The sequence below is a fragment of the Pelodiscus sinensis genome, chromosome 3 (assembly GCF_052426305.1).
Source record: "Pelodiscus sinensis isolate ZL-2025 chromosome 3, ASM5242630v1, whole genome shotgun sequence".
NCBI lineage: Eukaryota > Metazoa > Chordata > Testudines > Trionychidae > Pelodiscus > Pelodiscus sinensis.
This window is the reverse complement of record NC_143054.1, coordinates 146737236-146755777: the sequence shown is the minus strand read 5'-3', so window position 1 is coordinate 146755777 and position 18542 is coordinate 146737236. Positions and strand designations below refer to the sequence as shown.

Below are 18542 nucleotides of genomic sequence, written 5' to 3'. Positions count from 1 at the left end.
TTAAAATAAATGTTGAACACATGCTAAGTACCCTGAAGTGTATTTCTGTAGCCTTGAACAAAATGCAGGGAAATATCTGTCTTATTTCTGATGCCATTGAAATTTGGAAGGAACTGAGTGAGATCTTAAAAAGAGAAATGTGCAACAACAGAGTTAAATTATAAGCATTAAAAAAGAATGGGACAAGCACTATCTCCAGCTCATTTTCTTGCAAATATTCTCAATACTCGGTAATAGGGTCAAACTTTAACTGGTGAAGAAGATGAATTAGCTATGACACGGGCATCCAGCAATCATCCCTCCACAATGTCAGCTATAATAAATTTCAGAACTAAGGATGAACCATTCAAGAGATATGCTTGCTGATGATGTTTTAAAGAAAGTCACTCCAGTGAACTGGTAAAAGTCACTTTTAAACACTTGGATTCAGAGACTGTTGAATGATAATCTCACTTGTAAGAGCAGTAGCTTCTTCTGCCTATGTAAAAAGATTATTTTCTTCCTTTGGATTAATTCATTCCAAATTGAGAAATCATTTGGGACCTGAAAAAACAGGAAAGCTTATTTTTCTTTGCAAGATTATGAATAAACAGGAAAATGAAGATGAAGATTAAGTTAGCTGCAGAAGCCAATATTTTAAGTTTGTCATGTTGACCTGGCTGACATATTTGATTTAATTTTAGGGTTTTTTAAAATATATCATTTAGTTATTTTAGTTAAAATTATTTTTAACAAAAAAGAACCTGATTTAAAAAAACTTGAATGTTTAAATTAAAAAATTCATATGCTAGTTTGGTAAAAATATTATGTTTGCTGTTGAAGAAAAAATCCAGAGTACATAATGTTGTTTTAGTTAAATAAAACAATGTAAATGTCTCTCTGGTGTAAGGATGTTAAATTTAGATTTATCAGCTAATCGAATATTTGATGCAGTTTACATTGACTATTTGATTAGTTGATAAGGGCACCTCCGCTTTTGAAATGTAGCAAAAGCCCTGCCAGGGAAGCATCACGGGGAGCACTGGCCCTGTGCTCCCTGCTTTTGAAATGTACTAGAGTCCTGGAGGGGACTCTTGTACATCTCAAAAGCAAAACACATGTGGGGAGCATGGGGCCAGTGGGGGACTGCTTGAATCCCCTGCTCATCCCCTGATCCCGCAGCCACTGTGCCCCTGCCCGCCCCCAACAGAGACAGTGCTGGAGGCTGGGCTTTTAAGCTGGCTCCCCCCAGCACCAGCTCCTGTTCCCCCCTTGCTGCCTCTCTCTGATAGAGGCAGCGGGTGGGGGGCGGGGAGGAGGAAGCAACTAGTCGAGTCGACTATCTAGTAAGCATTTGCTCATCAGATAGTCGACTAGTCACTTACATCCCTACTCTGGTGATGTTCTCCTAATGCAGCATGGCAAGGAAAACCTCCAAATGTTAATGATTAAGCTGTTGAATTGGAGATAGTTCACTTCCAATTATTTCATAAACATCTGCTTCAGTTACCTTTGGTAAACGAAACCAAACAATCATTTATTTTCTGATATAGCTGTAAAACTAATCTGAAGTTTTCAGAATAAATCTCTTTTTACAAATGAAATCTATATCTATCTCTGAGTTGTGAAGAATATGTATTAAGGTTATAACAACCAAGAAGAATGCACTTTTATGTTGAAAACCATGATTAAATTCAGTCTTCCTGACTAGTAATTTAAATCATGACTTAAATCAATTTGGTTTAAATCATATCCACCCTCCTGGAATGTGTAGCAAAATAGTGATAACATTGCAATCCTTATGGATACTGCCAAGTAGGATACACCAATTTGTCAGGATTTCAGGTTTTGGAAAAAGGTGACCACAATAATCCACTTAATAGGTGGTTACTAGAACTTTATCACTAAACAGTAAGCCACAGGGAGTCACTGACCTTTTCTGAACGAAGGGAAAAGGTATTTTTTCAGTCAAGTTCAATCAAGCTAGTTTAACTCCTGAGGTCTCTTCCAACCCTATGATTCTATGTCTGTCTGCACTGCAGAGGTATCCCGGAAAAGCTCTGTCGCATCCAAGAAACATGTCTGCTTTTCTGAAAAAGAATTAGGAAAAGCAGACACTTTTTTTGGCATCCCTGTAAACCTCATTCTATGAGGAAGAAGGGATGTTCTGAAAGAGGGTTTTTTCCCAACATTTGACCCTGTGTAGATGGGCCAAAATTCAGAAAAGCCTCTTTCAAAAGAAAAACGGAAAAAGATATGCAAATTGCAATTTGCAATTTGCATATCTTTTTCCAACTTTTCCCTGCAGTGTAGACATAGTCTATGATTCTATGAACTCAGTTGCATTAACATCAGCATAGACTCAGTGTGATAGGCCCTCCACCTCCCAAAAGGTAAGGGTTAACAAGCTGCTGTGTGCTCAATCAACCCAAGCATGCTATAGGTGTTAGTTTTGGTGGCAGAGGTTAACAGGGTAGAGTCCAACTCATTTGGGAACTGGCTGTGAGGAGCTGACCTCTAGGTCTCACTCTAATGAGAAGCGTGCTGGGGTCAGGAACTGCTTGAGTTTGCTGCCAGATAGAGTTTCTCTGAAGGAAGACAGCAGGTCTGATGGAGGACTACCAGCTAGTCATTGCTGGGAAAGACTGCTGCTGGTGTTGCCTCTTCCACCTCCCTCCCCCAAGTGGTTCAAAGCTAAATAAAACACTTCTGTCTTGTATACCTGATTTGGGAGCCCATCAGTGGGTGGCCACAAGCTAGGGAGAAAATCTGTTGTACAACGTTGAACCCCTTTAGTGATTTCAGATAGTTGAATTATAGTCTAATTTGATCAGCTAAAATCTAAATTGTGCTTGTATTGGTATTTAATAGGGGATTCATTCAAGCAAAGTTCCATTTGACTGAAAAAAAATTGTTTCTCCAGTTTAGACAAGGCCATGGAGTTCAATTCAGAAGAAACTTCATATTTTTGATTTATTGTAAAATGCCATTCCAACCAAAAAAGCAATGATGGGGAAAGATGAGACCACAATGCAATCAGTGTGTTACTCGAGTCCTAAGAGATGCAAGAGCCTTCAGAATTGGAACATCAGTACAGAAGCAGTTATTAAAATAAAAATAGGAATGGGACCTGGAGTCAGTCTGAAAGTGTTTGTGTTTCTAACCTCCTGGCATTCTTATTTTCCTGCCAGACTCTGGGGAGGTTGCAGTGGTTGTAGGTGTCATAGGTCAGGACAGCGATACAGTAAATTCAGGATTTACTGGTGTAGCATCCTGACAAGTCACCTGCTCCCACAGTGATGATAGATGTTCGGCTGCGTGCATTTTCATATGCCCCCTCCATATATCATGCTAGCTCTGTGCATAATGGACTTCAAGAGAGACCCCAAAGACCATAGATTCAGATAAGATACAAAGGCACCTGAGTCAGGTATATTGTTGAACTAACTACAGTAATAGTTGTCAGTAGTCAGACAGCCACCAAACCGCTATGCCTATGTACCCACAACAATGGACACAGCTCAGTCAATGGTATGAATTTCACTCTTGCCCCCTAGGATGGACAAAGAGTTAAGTCGAGGTACCCCAACATTTATAGACTGAGACAGTCTTACATGGAGAGGAAGGTAATACACACATATCATCTTAGGGTATGTCTACACTACAGCGCTAATTCGAACTAACTTCGTTCGAATTAGTTAATTCGAACTAAGCTAATTCGAACTAACGCATCTAGAACTAAAAACTAGTTTGAATTAGCGTTTTGCTAATTCGAACTAGCATGTCCACATTAAGTGGACCCTGAACCAGGCTTAAGGATGGCCGGAAGCAGTGCCAGCAGGGCATCAGAGGAGGACTTAGAGCGTGGAGATGCTGTCTCAGGCTAGCCAAGGGCTGTGCTTAAAGGGTCCCGACCACCACCCCGGACAGACAGTTCTCAGGGGTGTCCCGCTTGCAAAGAAGTCCTGGCTTGGATTGCCCGGAGTACCCAAACTGGGCACATCACAGCACTCAGCCATCAGACCGGCTGCACTTGCCGCAGGCTGCCATCTGGGGAGAGGGGGCAATTGGGGGGCTGCAGGAGAGCTTCCACCCCCAGAAGCCCGCAGAGCCAGCCCAGTCCTCCCCATCGGGGGCTTGTGCCCCATTCCTCCCTCACCTCCTTCCACTTACCCTTCCCTAGCCCCTCTTCTTGATGAACAAAATAAAGGACAATTGTGTTCAAAAATGGAATCTGTCTTTATTGAACAAAACTGGGAGAGACTGGGAAAAGGAGGTGAGAGAGGGGAAGAGAGAGACTGGGAGAGGAGAGGGCAACTAAAATGATCAGGGGTTGGAAACAGGTCCCATATGAAGAGAGGCTAAAGAGACTGGGACTTTTCAGCTTAGAAAAGAGGAGACGGAGGAGGGACAGGATAGAGGTCTCTAAAAGCAGGAGTTGGGTGGAGAGGGTGCATACAGAAAAGTTCTTCATTAGTTCCCATAAAGAAGGACTAGAGGACACCAAAGGAAAGGAATGGGTAGCAGGCTTCAAACTAGTAACAGAAAGTTGTTCTTCACAAAGCAAAGAGTCAACCTGTGGAACTCCTTGCTGCAGGAGGCTGTTAAGGCTACAACTAGAACAGAGTTTAAAGGGAAGTGAGATCAAGTCATGGAGGTTGGGTCCATGGAGTGCTATTAGCCAGGGGGTAGGAGTGGTGTCCCTGCCCAAGGTTTGTGGCAGGCTGGAGAGGGATGGCACGAGACAAATGGCTTGGTCACTGTCTTTGGTCCATCCCCTCCAGGGTCCCTAGGGCTGGCCGCTGTCGGCAGACAGGCTACTGGGCTAGATGGACCTTTCGTCTGACCCAGGATGGCCATTGTAAGCTCAGGGCTCAGGGTCGGGGGTCTCAGTGGACCACCTTGATTTTCATGCACACCTGCTCCTGGGTGGCCAAGCTAGCAGCTCTCCTGCCCTAGCCAGCCACTTTCCTGTGCCTAGTGCGGAGGTCGTGGACGAGGTCCACGATGTCCGCACTAGCCCAGGCGGGTGCCCGCCTCTTGCGGTCCCGGGCAAGCTCCCGGGAGCCGCCAGCCTGGTCCCGGGAAGAGGGGGAGGGCTGGGGGGCATCGGGTGGGTGGCTCGATCCATGCCAGGTGCAGCGTCTGCTGGCTGGGTTCTGGCAGGCTTGCACCTGGCACGGGCACTGTAGCCAGCCCGTGCCCCTTTAAGGGGTCCGGGGTCGGGGGGGGGGGGGGGCAGACGAGTTTCCCTGGTGTTGGCCAGAGTGGCCACCAGGGAAACCTGGGGAGGGCTAGCCTCCCACTAGTTCAAATTAAGGGGCTACACACCCCTTAATTCAAACTAGCTAGTTCGAACTAGGCTTAATCCTCGTAAAATGAAGTTTTCCTAGTTCGAACTAAGTGCTCTGCTAGTTTGATTTAAATTCGAACTAGCGGAGCGCCAGTATAGCGCCTATTAAAGTTAGTTCGAACTAACATCCGTTAGTTTGAACTAACTTTGTAGTGTAGACATACCCTTACTCAATGACACATTTGGTACCTCCCCTTGTATTTTCTTCCATAGCATTCCTATTCACCACCTGTTATGCCTTCACTCCTGATGTTTCAGACAAAAGATCACTTTTTGTCAAACTATTGGGCTGTGTCTACACTGGCACCCTTTTCCGGAAAAGGGATGCTAATGAGACACTTCGGAATTGCAAATTCCGTGGGGGATTTAAATATCCCCCGCGGCATTTGCATGAACATGGCTGCCGCTTTTTTCCGGCTCGGGGTTTTGCCGGAAAAAAGCGCCAGTCTAGACGGGATCTTGCGGAAAATAAGCCCTTTTCTGGAAGATCCCTTATTCCTACTTGAAAGTAGGGTACATCGCATTCCCCATCTGAGGGCACAGATGTAGAGGAAGGATATTTTGAGCAGAAATCCATACTATGTCCCACACAATCTCTGGAGTTCCCAGGGCTCGTATAGATTCCACAACAGCTCAAGCCTATCTTCCCCAACCACAGTTTCGACAATATAAGAAACCTCGTTATGATCATTACCTCCAGGCCAACGGTACCCATCATAACTTGCCTCAAACTTATGGGGCACATGGCAGCTATCACATTTGTGGTCCCTCATGCCAGGCTGCACTTCTGGTGTTTCCAACCCTGGATCTCTTCAATGTACACACTAGCCAGCTATGAGATCCATAGACACATTTCGCCTTCCCCAAAAGTCCCTACAATGGTGGACCCAGGCATAGAACCTCTGTAAGGGGATGTCTTTCCACCGGGACCAGCCGTCCAAACAAATTACTATGGACTCCTCATTGATAGGATGGGGTGCACACTTCCAACAACAGTTTGCACAAGGGAAATGGCCCAAAGATGAGTCCAAAGCTTGAGCTTCGAGCAGTCCACAATGCGGTCAAGCACTTCCTCCCATACATCCAAGACTCTTCGGTGTGTGTCCTCATCGACAATATGCCAACTATGTTTTACATCAACCACCAAGGGAGTGTGAGATCCCAGTCGCTATATGCAGAGGTGATCAGGCTTTGAAATTGGTGCATCCACCACAACATTATTATCTTGGCAGAGTACCTGCCTGGAGACAAGAACATTATGGCCGATGCCCTCAGCCGCAACTTCCTCATAGAACATGAGTGGGAGCTACACAACTGGACCATCCATGAGCTGTTCCACCACTGGGAATGACCGCAGATAGATCTCTTTGCCACCAGACAGAACTCCAAATGTCCCCAGTACTGCTCAAGAGCAGGCATAGCTCCCTTGGTGATGTGATGCTTCTCACTTGGGATAGGCACCTATTATATGCCGTGCCACCCACTCCTCTCATTCCCAAAGTCCTTTGGAAGATGCAGACGGATGGGGCCCGCATGAACCTGATTGTGCCAGCCTGGCCCTGACAGACATGGTTCACATGTCTCTATGACCTTCCTGCCCGCTTCTGAACCATCGAGATCTGCTCTCCCAGAACCAGGGATCAATACTTCATCCCCAATGGCAAACGCTACGCCTGACAGCATGGTACCTATCTATGCTCCCAACCAGTGAAAATGTCCTGCTACATAGCAGGAGACAAATGACACGCAAGACTTACCTATACAAACGGCACCGGTTTACACACTGCTGCGCACACAGGGCAGTCGAACCATCCAGGGCGCCACTCCACCAAGTACTGGAATACATCATGCACTGAAACAAAATTTATCAATTTCATCACTCTGGGTGCACATGGCTGCCATTACGGCCTTCCACCCTCCAATTGATGGGTTCTCCATATTTGCACACTCTATCTCTAAAAGGATTCTGGAAGGGTATACAGAACCTTCACCCACCTCGAAAACTCATTCCCCACACGTGGGACTTACATTTGCTCACAAGACCATCCTTTGAACCAATGGTAACTTCACCACTTACCTTTCTTACCATGAAAACGTTGTTCCTTCTGGCAATCACTTCTGGAAGGTGGGTCAGCAAACTCACAGGTCTCATGGCTTTGCCTCCATATACAACCTTTCACAAGCATAAGGTCATTCTGCAGCCACACTTGTCCTTACCCAAAGTGAGCTAGGAATTCCATATCAATGAACCAATAATCCTTCCCACTTTCTATCCAAAGCTGCACCATTCCAGAGAAGAAGCCATATTACATACCCTGGACATTAGAAGGGCAAGTGCCTTCTATCTTGATAGGACTTAGTCCTTTTCGATCATCCCAGAGATTGCTGGTATCCCTGGCTGAAAGGTCCAAGGGAAAACCACTGTTTTCTCATTGCATATCAAAGCTGATAACATCATGCATTACTACCTGCTACTTGCTCCAGAACAGGGCATTACCAATGACTCCCAGGGCCCACTCTACTGGAGCCATGGCGACATCAGCTACTTTCCTAAAGGGAATCTCACTCCAGGAAATATGCAGAACACCGACATGGTCGTCTAATCACACCTTCATACAGCATTATGCTATTCCACCATGCTCCACAACAGATACTGCAGTAGCCACTGCAGTTCTCTCCACAGTAGAAATTAACCGAAGCCCCCCGTCTATTCAAATGGGCACTGCTACACAGTCACCAATTGTGGAAGAGTGTTTTTTGCTAAAAAATGCAGTCTAGACGCAGCTTTTTTGAAAGAACCTGTAAACCTCATTTTTTGAGGCATATGGGTTCTTTCAAAAAGTTTTGGGGTTTTTTTGTGAAAAAGCCATGTCTAGACTGCATTTTTTGGTGAAAAAAAACTCTTCTGCAAAAAGGGTAGGAAGAAGATATGCAAATGAAATGTGAGACTATGCTAATCAGCACTTCATTTGCATTTCCTCTTTTGGAAGAGGAAAGCAGTCTTGATATACCCTGAGAGAGTTGGCTGATGTAAATAGTGAAAACCTTTGAAAACTCATGGAAATCAGGGGAGGTCCCAGATGACTGGAAAAAGGCAAAGGTAGTGCCCATCTTTTAAAAAGGAAAGAAGGAGAATCTGGGGAACTAAAGACTGGTCAATCTCACCTTAGTCCCTGGAAAAATCATGGAGGAGGTCTTCAAGGAATCCATTTTTAAACACTTGGAGGGGAAGAAGTTGAGTTAGTTGGGGTTAGTTCTGCTTTTAGCAAGGGGGGTGGACTCAATGACCTTCTGCAGTCTCTTCCAAATCTATGGTTCTATGAAGGTAATCAGAAACAATCAGCATGGATTCACCAAAGGTAAGTTATGCCTGACCAACCTAATTGTCTTCTATGAAGAGACAATTTTCTTTGTGGATATGGGGAAAGTGGTGGATGGTATATATCTTGACCTTAGCAAAGTTTTTGATATGTTCTCCCATGGTATTTTTACCAACAAGTTACAGAAGTATGGCTTGGATGAATGGACTATAAGGTGGGTAGAAAGCTGGCTAGGTCATTGACTTAAATAGGCTTGATGTCTAGTTGGCAGCTGGTAACAAGTGGAGTGCCTTAGGGGTTAGTCCTGAGGCTGGTTTTGTTCAACATTTTCATTAATGATCTTGATGATGGGATGGATTGTACCCTCATCAACTTGCAGATGACACTAAGTTGAGGGGAGAGATAGATATGCTGGAGGATAGAGGTTGGGTCCAGAGTGACCTAGACAAATTGGAGGACTGGGCCAAAAGAAATATGATGAGGTTCAACAAAGATAAGTATAGAATCCTTCACTTAGGATGGAAGAATCCCACGTATTACTACAAGCTGAGAACTGACTAAGCAGCAGTTCTGCTGAAAAGGACCTGGGAATTACAGTGGACAAGAAGCTGGATATGAATCAACAGTACACCCTTGTTACTAAGAAGGCTAGTGGCATAATAGGGCTGCATTAGTAGGAGCACTGCCAGCAGATCTAGAGAAGTGATTATTCCTCTCTTATCGGCACTGGTAAGGCCACATCCGGAGTATTATGTCCTGTTTTAGGCCCCCCACTACAGAAAGAATGTGGACAAATTAGAGAGAGTTCAGCAGAGGACAACAAAAATTATTAGGGGGTTGAAGCACACGACTTATGAGGAGAGGCTGAGGGAACTTAGCTTACTTAGTCTGGAGAAGAGAAGAATGAGGGGGGAATTGGTACCAGCCTTCAACTACCTGAAGGAGGGTTCCAAAAGTGCATGGAGCCAGGTTTTTTTCATTGGTGGCAACTGACAGAACAAGAAGCAATGTTCTCGTGTTACAGTGAGGGAGGTTTAGGTTGGATATTAGGAAAAACTATTTCTCTAGGAGGGTGGTGAAGTACTGAAATGGGTTACCTAGGGAGGTGGTGGAATCTCCATCCCTAGAGGTTTTATGGCCAGAGTTGACAAAGCCCTGGCTAGGATGATTTAGTTGGGATTGGTCCTGCTTTGAGTGGGGAGTTCAACTGGATGTCCTCCTGTAGTCTCTTCCAACTCTAGTCTTCTATGATTGTATTATCTCTGTATAGCCTCACACTCCAGCACTGTATCTTAGTTCTCTGATCAGAATACCCAGGTCCTCGATGTGCTCTCTGTGTACAAGAGATGGGACTCCGGAGTTCAGATGCAGGTCCCTGTGCCACCAGTACAGGTGAGCTTGCCATCAAAGATGGCAACTTTGCCCAGATGATCTCCCAAGACACTGGTACCTGCACGGGTAGGGCCTCTCCTTGTTATGGCACCAGTCCCTTTTCTTCCAGTACTGTTAGTTATGTAGGTGCCATTCCTCACTCTTGCCTTGTCAACCAGAATCCTTTGATGTACTCAGGTGCCTTGTTCACTGGAAGGGCAGTGGTCTGAGTTGGATCAGGAGTTCAGCTCCTCACCAAGAAGGGGTGATTTGCCATGGATTCATGAGACTGGTGCAACGACATAGTGGGCTGCTCAATGGACATATTGGAACCTGTGAGATATGTCAACAATGTTATTGCCATGTTCCCACCAGCTGTCTCTTGCCCCCTTGGACAAACTGGTCCTAGCACCACATTCTGATACCAGAGCCTGGGGTTTGAATCTTATGTGGGGATAGTGCACCAGTCTCCAGCACCTAAGGAGCCATCCCTGGAGAAGGAGGGGGGAACCTGTTTCTCCATAGGTTGTGCAGTTATCATCATTGTCCCTGGACACAGTGAAGTGGTGGACAATTTCCAAATGAGCAGTCCCCACAATGACTTCAAGGAGTACCAGGCCCCTCTTAAAGTGTGGATGCTTGAACTTACCAATGGAGGAGGTTGCAGAAGAGTCTGATCTCTTTAACATTATATCCTCCTCCACCCTGGCTGAGGTTGTGCTACTCATACACCCAGGGCCTTTAAAATTGCCAAATCACCATGTCAGACTGCTTCTTCCATTCCACCAACTTCTGAGAAGGCAGAAAAATAGGATTGTGTCCCTGTAAAAAAGTTCAAATATCTTTACATGCAACCTCCAGTGGGATCACTGGTTGTGTTTCTGTGAATGAAAGGGATGGCCAGGGCCACATTAATGGCACAACAAAGAACAAAAATGCAAAGAGACTTGATTTATTTGACAGAAATATTTGTTCAATGGCTAGCCTACAATTCAGGGTGTGTAAGCACCAGGACCTCTTAGGCTGGTACAGTTTTAACCTGTGGGATTCTCTTAAATTCAGAAAGGCCCTGCACCAGGAGTTCATTGCCTTAGTGGATGAGGGGACAGTGATGGCTAGTGGGGCCCTCCAAATGGCCTGGGATGCTACAGACTCAGCAGCCAGGACAGCCACTTCCACAGTGGCCATGAACTGCAGCTCCTGGTTGTGGTCCTCCAAATATTCCCAGGAGAAGAAGGCCACCATTCAGGACCTCCTGTTTGAGGGGGGTCAGAGTATTTTTCAAGCTCACAAACTCAAAACCCCATGGCCTAAAGACTCGTCGGCCCCCCTTGGGCCTTCACACTCCTCAGCAGACTTGGAAGTCTGAAAACTCGTAGCAATCAAGGGAGGTCCCAGACAACTGGAAAAAGGCAAATGTAGTGCCCCATCTCTAAAAAAAAACGGGGGGGACTGGGAAAGAAGGACAGTTCAGGGAACTGTAGACTGGTCAGCTTCAGCTCAGTCCCTGGAAAAATCATGGAAGGGATCCTCAAGGAATCCATTTTGAAGCACTTGGAAAGAGGGGAATGTGATCAGGAAAAGTCAACATGGATTCACCAAGGGCAAGTCATGCCTGACCAACCTGATTGCCTTCTATGACAAGGTAACTGGCTCTGTGAAGATGGGTAAGGAGGTGAACGTGATATATCTTGACTCTAGAAAGGCTTTTGATATGGTCTCCCACAGTATTCTTGCCAGCAAGTTAAGGAAGAATGGATTGGATACATGGACTGTAAAGTGGATAGAAAGCTGGCTTGATTGTCAGGCTTAACAGGTAGTGAGCCTAACAGTCATTATCTCCAACATCTTTATTAATGACTTGGGTGAGGATTGTACACTCAGCAAGTTTGTGGATGACACTAAGGGGGAGAGGTAGATACGTTGGAGGGTAGGGATAGGGTTCAGAGTGACCTAGACATATGGGAGGTTTGGCCCAAAAGAAATCTGATGAGGTTCAACAAGGATAAATGCAGAGTCCTGCACTTGGGACGGAAGAATCCCAAGCATTGTTACAGGCTGGGAACCGAATGGCCAAGTAGCAGGTCTGCAGAAAAAGACCTGGGAATTACAGTGGATGAGAAACTGGATATGAGTGAATAGGGTACCCTTGTAGCGAAGAAGGCTAATGGCATATTAGGTTGCATTAGGAGGAGCGATTATTCCCCTTTATTTGGCATTGGTGAGGTGACATCTGGAGTATTGTGTCCAGTTCTTGGCACATAAGGGATGAGGACTCATTGGAGCGGGTCCAATAGAGGGCAACCAAAGTGATTAGGGGACTGGAGCACATGTCCTATGAGGAGAGGCTGAGGGATTTGGGTTTATTTAGTGTACAGAAAAGAAGAGAGAGGGGGCATTTGACAGCAACCTTCAAGTACCTGAAGGGGAGCTCCAAAGAGGATGGAGTGAGGCTGTTCTCAGTAGTGACAGATGGCAGAACAAGGAGCAATGGTCTTAAGTTATAGTGGGGAGGTCTAGGATGGATTTTAGGAAAAACTATTTCCCTAGGAGGGTGGTGAAGCACTGGAAAGGGTTACCTAGGGAGGTGATGGAATCTCCATCTTTAGATGTTTTTAAGTCCAGGCTTCACAAAGCCCTGGCTGGGATGATTTAATTGGGGTTGGTCCTGCTTTGGGCAGGGGACTGGACTCGATGACTTCTGAGGTATCTTCCAGCCCTAGAATTCTGATTCCAAGTCATTCCATCCTCTGCTCACCCTAGGTTCTGGAAAACTCCCCAATCAGGTTGCTACCAGAGAAAGGCCAGAGAGAGACCCTCCCAAGATCTAAAGGGGCCAAAACAGTCATTATGATGATGCACTTGAGAACAGTGCCCCAGCCACTTCACTGGATCCATCCTCCATCCCTTCCATTTGGCCTGATTTTGGCTAATCTCAGACCGATGGGTACTAGAAGTAATATGCCCAGGCCACCACCAGCAATTCATAGTTTCTGGTTTCTCGCTCTCTCCTTCTGCTTTGGAAGTTCCTGTGTTACTACAACCAGGAACATCTACCCGCTGGGTCTCTCAGATTAGAATGATTAAACTGCCCTATGTGGTCTTTTACAAAGACAAGATCCAGATGAGACCACTTCTGCTTTTCCTTACCAATTTGGTGTGTCAGTTTTTAAAGCTACATAAACCTGAGGAGGAGCATAGGCTGCATTCCCTAGACGTCAGAAGGGCATTAGCCTTCTACGTGGAAAGCACCAAGTCTTTAAGTCGACGCAATTGTTTGTTGTGGTGATCAACAGGTTGAAAGATTGCTCAGAGAATTTCTTCTTGGACCATCTCTTGCATTCATTGCTGGTATGATCAGACAAAGGTGCCAACCACCCAGTCAACCAAGGCACAGGCCACTTCGGCAGCCTTTCTGGCCCAAGTGCCTATCCTGAACACCAATAGGACTACCACCTGGTTGTCTGTCCATAGCTTCATGTCCTGTTATGCACTTACCCAGTAGGCCTGGGATGATGCTGGCTTTGGTAGAGCGCTACTACAAATTGCCAAACTGTGACTCTTAAGACCACCTCTGAGGATACTGCTTGTGAGTCCACCTAAAATGAAATTGACCTAAGGAAACCCTTGAAAAACTAAAACTGGTTACTTATCTTTCATAACTGTTTTTCTTTGAGAGATGTTTCTCATGTCCATTCCATTACCTGCCCTCCTAGCTCTCTTTAGGAGTTGTCAGCAAGAAAGAATATATTGACCCATAAGTTTGGCACTCAGGAGGGTGCCACTGTTGACAGTTATAAAAAGTAGGTAACTTTTTTCTGTGGGTGTCAATTGTGTCTGACAGTAGGGTTCTATGCAAGCATAGGCATAACTTGAGAATATACTATTCTGATATAAGCACCTTTTATATTTCTGTAACTACATCCCCTATAATTAGGGAATTGTACTGTTTTATAAATTGTGTTTCTAAACCAGGGTAGCAGTACAAAAGATGTGTGTAAACCAGCCTTTGCTTTCATACACATTCCTGGGATGCTGACTACCTTTGTATCTAGTCTCAACCAAAAGATTATTTTGTTTAGATAGAAGAGAAGTGAAAAGTTTTCTGAGTTATGAAGCTCTTCATTCACATTTGTTTTTCAGAATTCATTCTCCCTTTTTTCATGTGATAAATCAAACATGACTTATTTTTACAACTTCCAACATGCATTTAGTCCTCATTAACACCATGGGACTTGCATGGATTTGAAAATACTTCAGATAGAATGAAGAAAGTTACAAACATTTTAAACACCAGTCCTTTTAAGATGCTCATCTTGCAATTTTTGTTAATATGACTCCTAATGTGCACATGTACATTTGCTCATCCCATTGCACAGCTTCAGCTGACATAACTGCCTGGGCTCATTTCACACAACTCCCTACATCCCTAGAGTGTAGGGGAGAAAGGAGAGAATCCCAATTTTGGGACCTTATTTCTAGAGAGGTAGTAGAAAGGAGGCCCATATCTCTGCCCCTCAAATGGTTGAACAAACTTTCTCTAAACTCACAAAAGTATTTAGCATGGAGTTAAATAAAACATTACAATTTCTACCTGAGAAAATTGTGAGGAAAAAAGGGGTTTAAAATGGAAGTTTCTCAGCCTATAGTCAGTGTTGTAGTACACTTGTTGTTCATTTAATATTAGTATTGTAACAATGGTCTCTTTGATGGCTTGTTTACTAATTTCTCCTAAATATTGTAATTCACACAACTATGTTTCCCCCCCTCCAGGTGAATGGAAAAGGTTCATTATGGTGCATTGATCCGGAATATAAGCCAAATCTTATACAAGCTCTGAAAAAGCAACCTTTTCCTTCAGCATTTGCATTTTATACCCCACCAGTACCACCAACAAGGTAGGCAGATTTTCCATTGCAAGTATATTGTTAAGTTATGACAATCTTTCCCAGTTGATTAAATCTCAAAGGACATAATAAACTGGGCAACCTATGACACAAAGGAAGCCATGATTTGAAAAGAGTGAGATGACCAGTCATTCCCTTCAAATTCTATTGTTTCCTAACATGGGAGTGGAAAGGAATGGAGGTAGAAGGTTGGGAAAGGCGGATAATAGATTGAGAATAGCCAGTGAAGAGAAGGAACTGAAAGGGGCTCAGGAAGTGAAGTGGGCAGAAAGGAGACAGACATGAGAAACTAAAAAGTCTAGATTTTCAGGCCAGCACGACAGGACACTATGTCGTGAGAAGCATTTGATATCTGCAGAGAAAGACTGAAAGCTTAAGAAGCAAGTGAGCAGGAAGATGGGCTCACTCTCCCCCTTACAGAAAAACTGGGACAACTTTAAAAGACAGGATTAGTGCAAACCATTTTAACGTGTATTCTGTTCTCCACTAAACTCAACTCATAGCTATGTTTTTTATCCCATTCTTACAAGCCCGCCATCTTTTTGAGGGCTAAGTGAATGAGAAGAAGAGTGCAAGCATTGGTTGGTTGTTTGCCTCCTGCTCATCCATAACTTATTTTTTGCTCCACTCTTGTGGAGATTGGGAGAGATCCCGGATGACTTGAAAAAGGCAATTGAGGTACCCATCTTTAAAAAAGGGAAGAAGAACAATCCAGGAAAGTACAGATGGTTCAGCCTCTCCTCAGTCCCTGGAAAAATCATGGAGGGGATCCTCAAGGAATCCATTTTGAAGCACTTGGAAGAGGGGAAAGTGATCAGGAAAAGTCAACATGGATTCACCAAGGGCAAGTCATGCCTGACCAATCTGATTAGCTTCTATGATAAGGTAACTGGCTCTGTGGACATGGGGAAATCAGTGGATGTGATATACCTTGACTTTAGCAAAGCTTTGGATACGGTCTCCCACAGTATTCTTGCCAGCAAGTTAAGAAAGTATGGGTTAGATAAATGGACTGTGAGGTTGATAGAAAGCTGGCTAGATTGTTGGGCCCAACGGGTAGTGATCAACAGCTCGATATCAGGTTGGCGGTCGGTTTCAAGCAGAGTGCTCCAAGGATTGGTTCTAGGACCGGTTTTGGTCAGCATCTTTATTAATGACCTGCATGAGGGGATGGATTGCACCCTCAGCAAGTTTGTGGATTACACTAAGCTAGGGGGAGAGGTAGATATGTTGGAGGGCAGGGATAGGGTCCAGAGTGATCTACACAAATGAGAGGATTGGACCAAAAGAAATCTGATGAGGTTCAACAAGGATAAGTGCAGGGTTCTGAATTGGAGACGGAAGAATCCCAAGCATTTTTACAGGCTGGGGACTGACTGGTTATGTAGCAGTTTGGCAGAAAAGGACCTGGGGATTACAGTGGATGAGAAGCTGGATATGAGTCAACAGTGTACCCTTGTGAAGGTGAATGGAATATTAGGTTGCATTAGGAGGAGCATTGCCAGCAGATCTAGATAAGTGATTATTCCCCTTTATTCAACATCTGGAGTATTGTGTCCAGTTCTGGGCCCCCCACTACAGAAAGGATGTGACTGCATTGATGAGGGTCCAGTGGAGAGCAACCAAAATGATTAGGGGGCTGGAGCACATGACCTGTGAGGAGAGGCTGAGGGATTTGGGATTTTTTAGTCTGCAGAAGAGAAGAGTGAGGGGGGATTTGATAGCAGCCTTCAACTTCTTCAAGGAGGGTTCTAAAGAGGATGAAGAAAGGCTGTTCTCAGTAGTGACAGATGGCAGAACAAGGAGCAATGGTCTCAAGTTACAGTGGGAGAGGTCTAGGTTGGATATTAGGAAAAACTATTTCATTAGGAGGGTGGTGAAGCACTCGAATGGGTTACCTAAGGAGGTGGTGGAATCTCCATTCCTAGAGGTTTTTAAGTCTCAGCTTGACAAAGCCCTGGCTGGCTTGATTTAGTTGGGACTGGTCCTGTTTTGGGCAGGGGGCTGGACTCGATGACCTCCTGAGGTGTTTTCCAGCCCTATGGTTCTATGATTCCCTCTGTCTCTGTGTCCTGGGTTCTTAATCTTCTTGGCTTTCATTTGCGTTTGTTTTTATTGCTTGTCTTCTGTTGGTTCTTTTCCCCTTTATGTGCATCCTGTTCTCTCTTTACTCTCCCTATTCTTTCCATGTTCTCTAATCCTTATTCTTTCTTCCAAATCTGACTCTACTGGGGCCATAGCTAGGAGCACAGAGAGAAGCTGCTACTCTAGATCTTTGTGCAACCTTTCAGCTATGTTCAGGTTTGGTGGGAGTGGACTTTTTGTCTCTTAACAACTTGATGGGAAGTGAGTAGCTGTCTGTGCATCTGTGGGTAGCGATATTGTACATTGCTTTGGAGAACAGGCAATTCTGAGTGAGCAGGTGCCCTGGGTTTTATGTAACTGGCACACAATCCTAGTTTCAGTGGAATTATTTAAAAAATGAGCTAGAGAAAATAGTGACTTTTTGAAAACAGTAATTTGCTGTCACGGCATTTGCACACTCCCTCCCTTGAGGTGCGGGTATCCAGGAATGTGGACACCACCTCGTCGGCTGCTGGATCATAAGCAATCTCTATCAGTCTGTACCAAAAGTCCTCAGTCCAGGGCAGTACAATCGAATGGCAAGAGTCAATAAAAATAACCCTTGGTTCAGGGCAGCACAGCCTAATGGATATAGTCCATAGTAACAAGGGTCAATATGGGTAGCCCTTGGTTCAGGACAGCACAGCTTAATGCAGGGGTAGGCAATAATTTTCAATGAGTTCCACTCTAAGATTTTGGAAAGTGGTCGAGGGCCGCACTCTTCCATGGTATTAATGAAGGAGGTGCGGGATCTGGGATGGAGGTTGAGTGCAGAAGGAAGCTCGGGGTAAGGGTTTAGGGTTCAGGAGAGTGTGAGGTCTGCGAGGGAGTTTGGGTGAAGGAGGCAGTTGTGGACTGGAGGGCAGGGGTTTGGGTTGTGAACTAGGGAAGGATGGGGTTGTGACTTGGGGCAGAGAATTAAGGTGCAGATTCTGGGAGGGCAGGATGAGTGCAGGAGGGGGCAGAGTATTTAGGTTATGTGGGGTAGTGGCACAGGAAGGGGGCAGAGGGTTGGGGGGTGAAGGGGCTGGGTGCCAGAGGCAAGCTCGGGCTAGGAGACTTACCTGGGTTACTCCCGGCCAGCAGCCCAGAACATTTCTGAAGCAGCCCCCCTGCCTGCTCCAACCCTGCACAGGCTGCAGGAGTCAAGTGCGTGTGTGAATAACTATGAGCCTGAGGGGAATGGGGACTGGTGCTTTGTGTGCTGCCTGTTTTTCAAACAGCCAGCTCCCACTGGCCAGTAAGTAGCTAATGGGATTGTGCTGGGGTGGGGGCAGCTCGTAAAGCCTTCCCTCTCCTCCCCTTCAGGCTCACAGTTGTGAAAGAGAAACAGCCTGGCAGCTGCTTTTCTGAGTGGTGTGCAGATGGGGTGAGGCAAGCAGGGAGCCTGCCTGGGGCTCTCCCCTGCATCTGTGGGCCGGATCCAGTGGCCTGGAGGGCCAGATCCCGTCTGTGGGCTGTATTTTGCCCAGCCCTAGCCTAATGGCT

At 45.4% G+C, this 18542-nt stretch overlaps 1 protein-coding gene across 2 annotated transcripts in view; it reads left to right on the top strand.

Moving 5' to 3' along the window:
- The window catches only part of FOXN2 (forkhead box N2), a 70656-nt gene that overhangs the window by 39290 nt on the left and 12824 nt on the right, over positions 1-18542 (top strand). For both annotated transcript variants that reach the window (XM_075925100.2, XM_075925099.2), the window contains exon 3: positions 14797-14921. In XM_075925100.2, coding sequence (XP_075781215.2) covers positions 14797-14921 — 125 coding nt within the window. The remainder of the gene's footprint in view (positions 1-14796; positions 14922-18542) is intronic.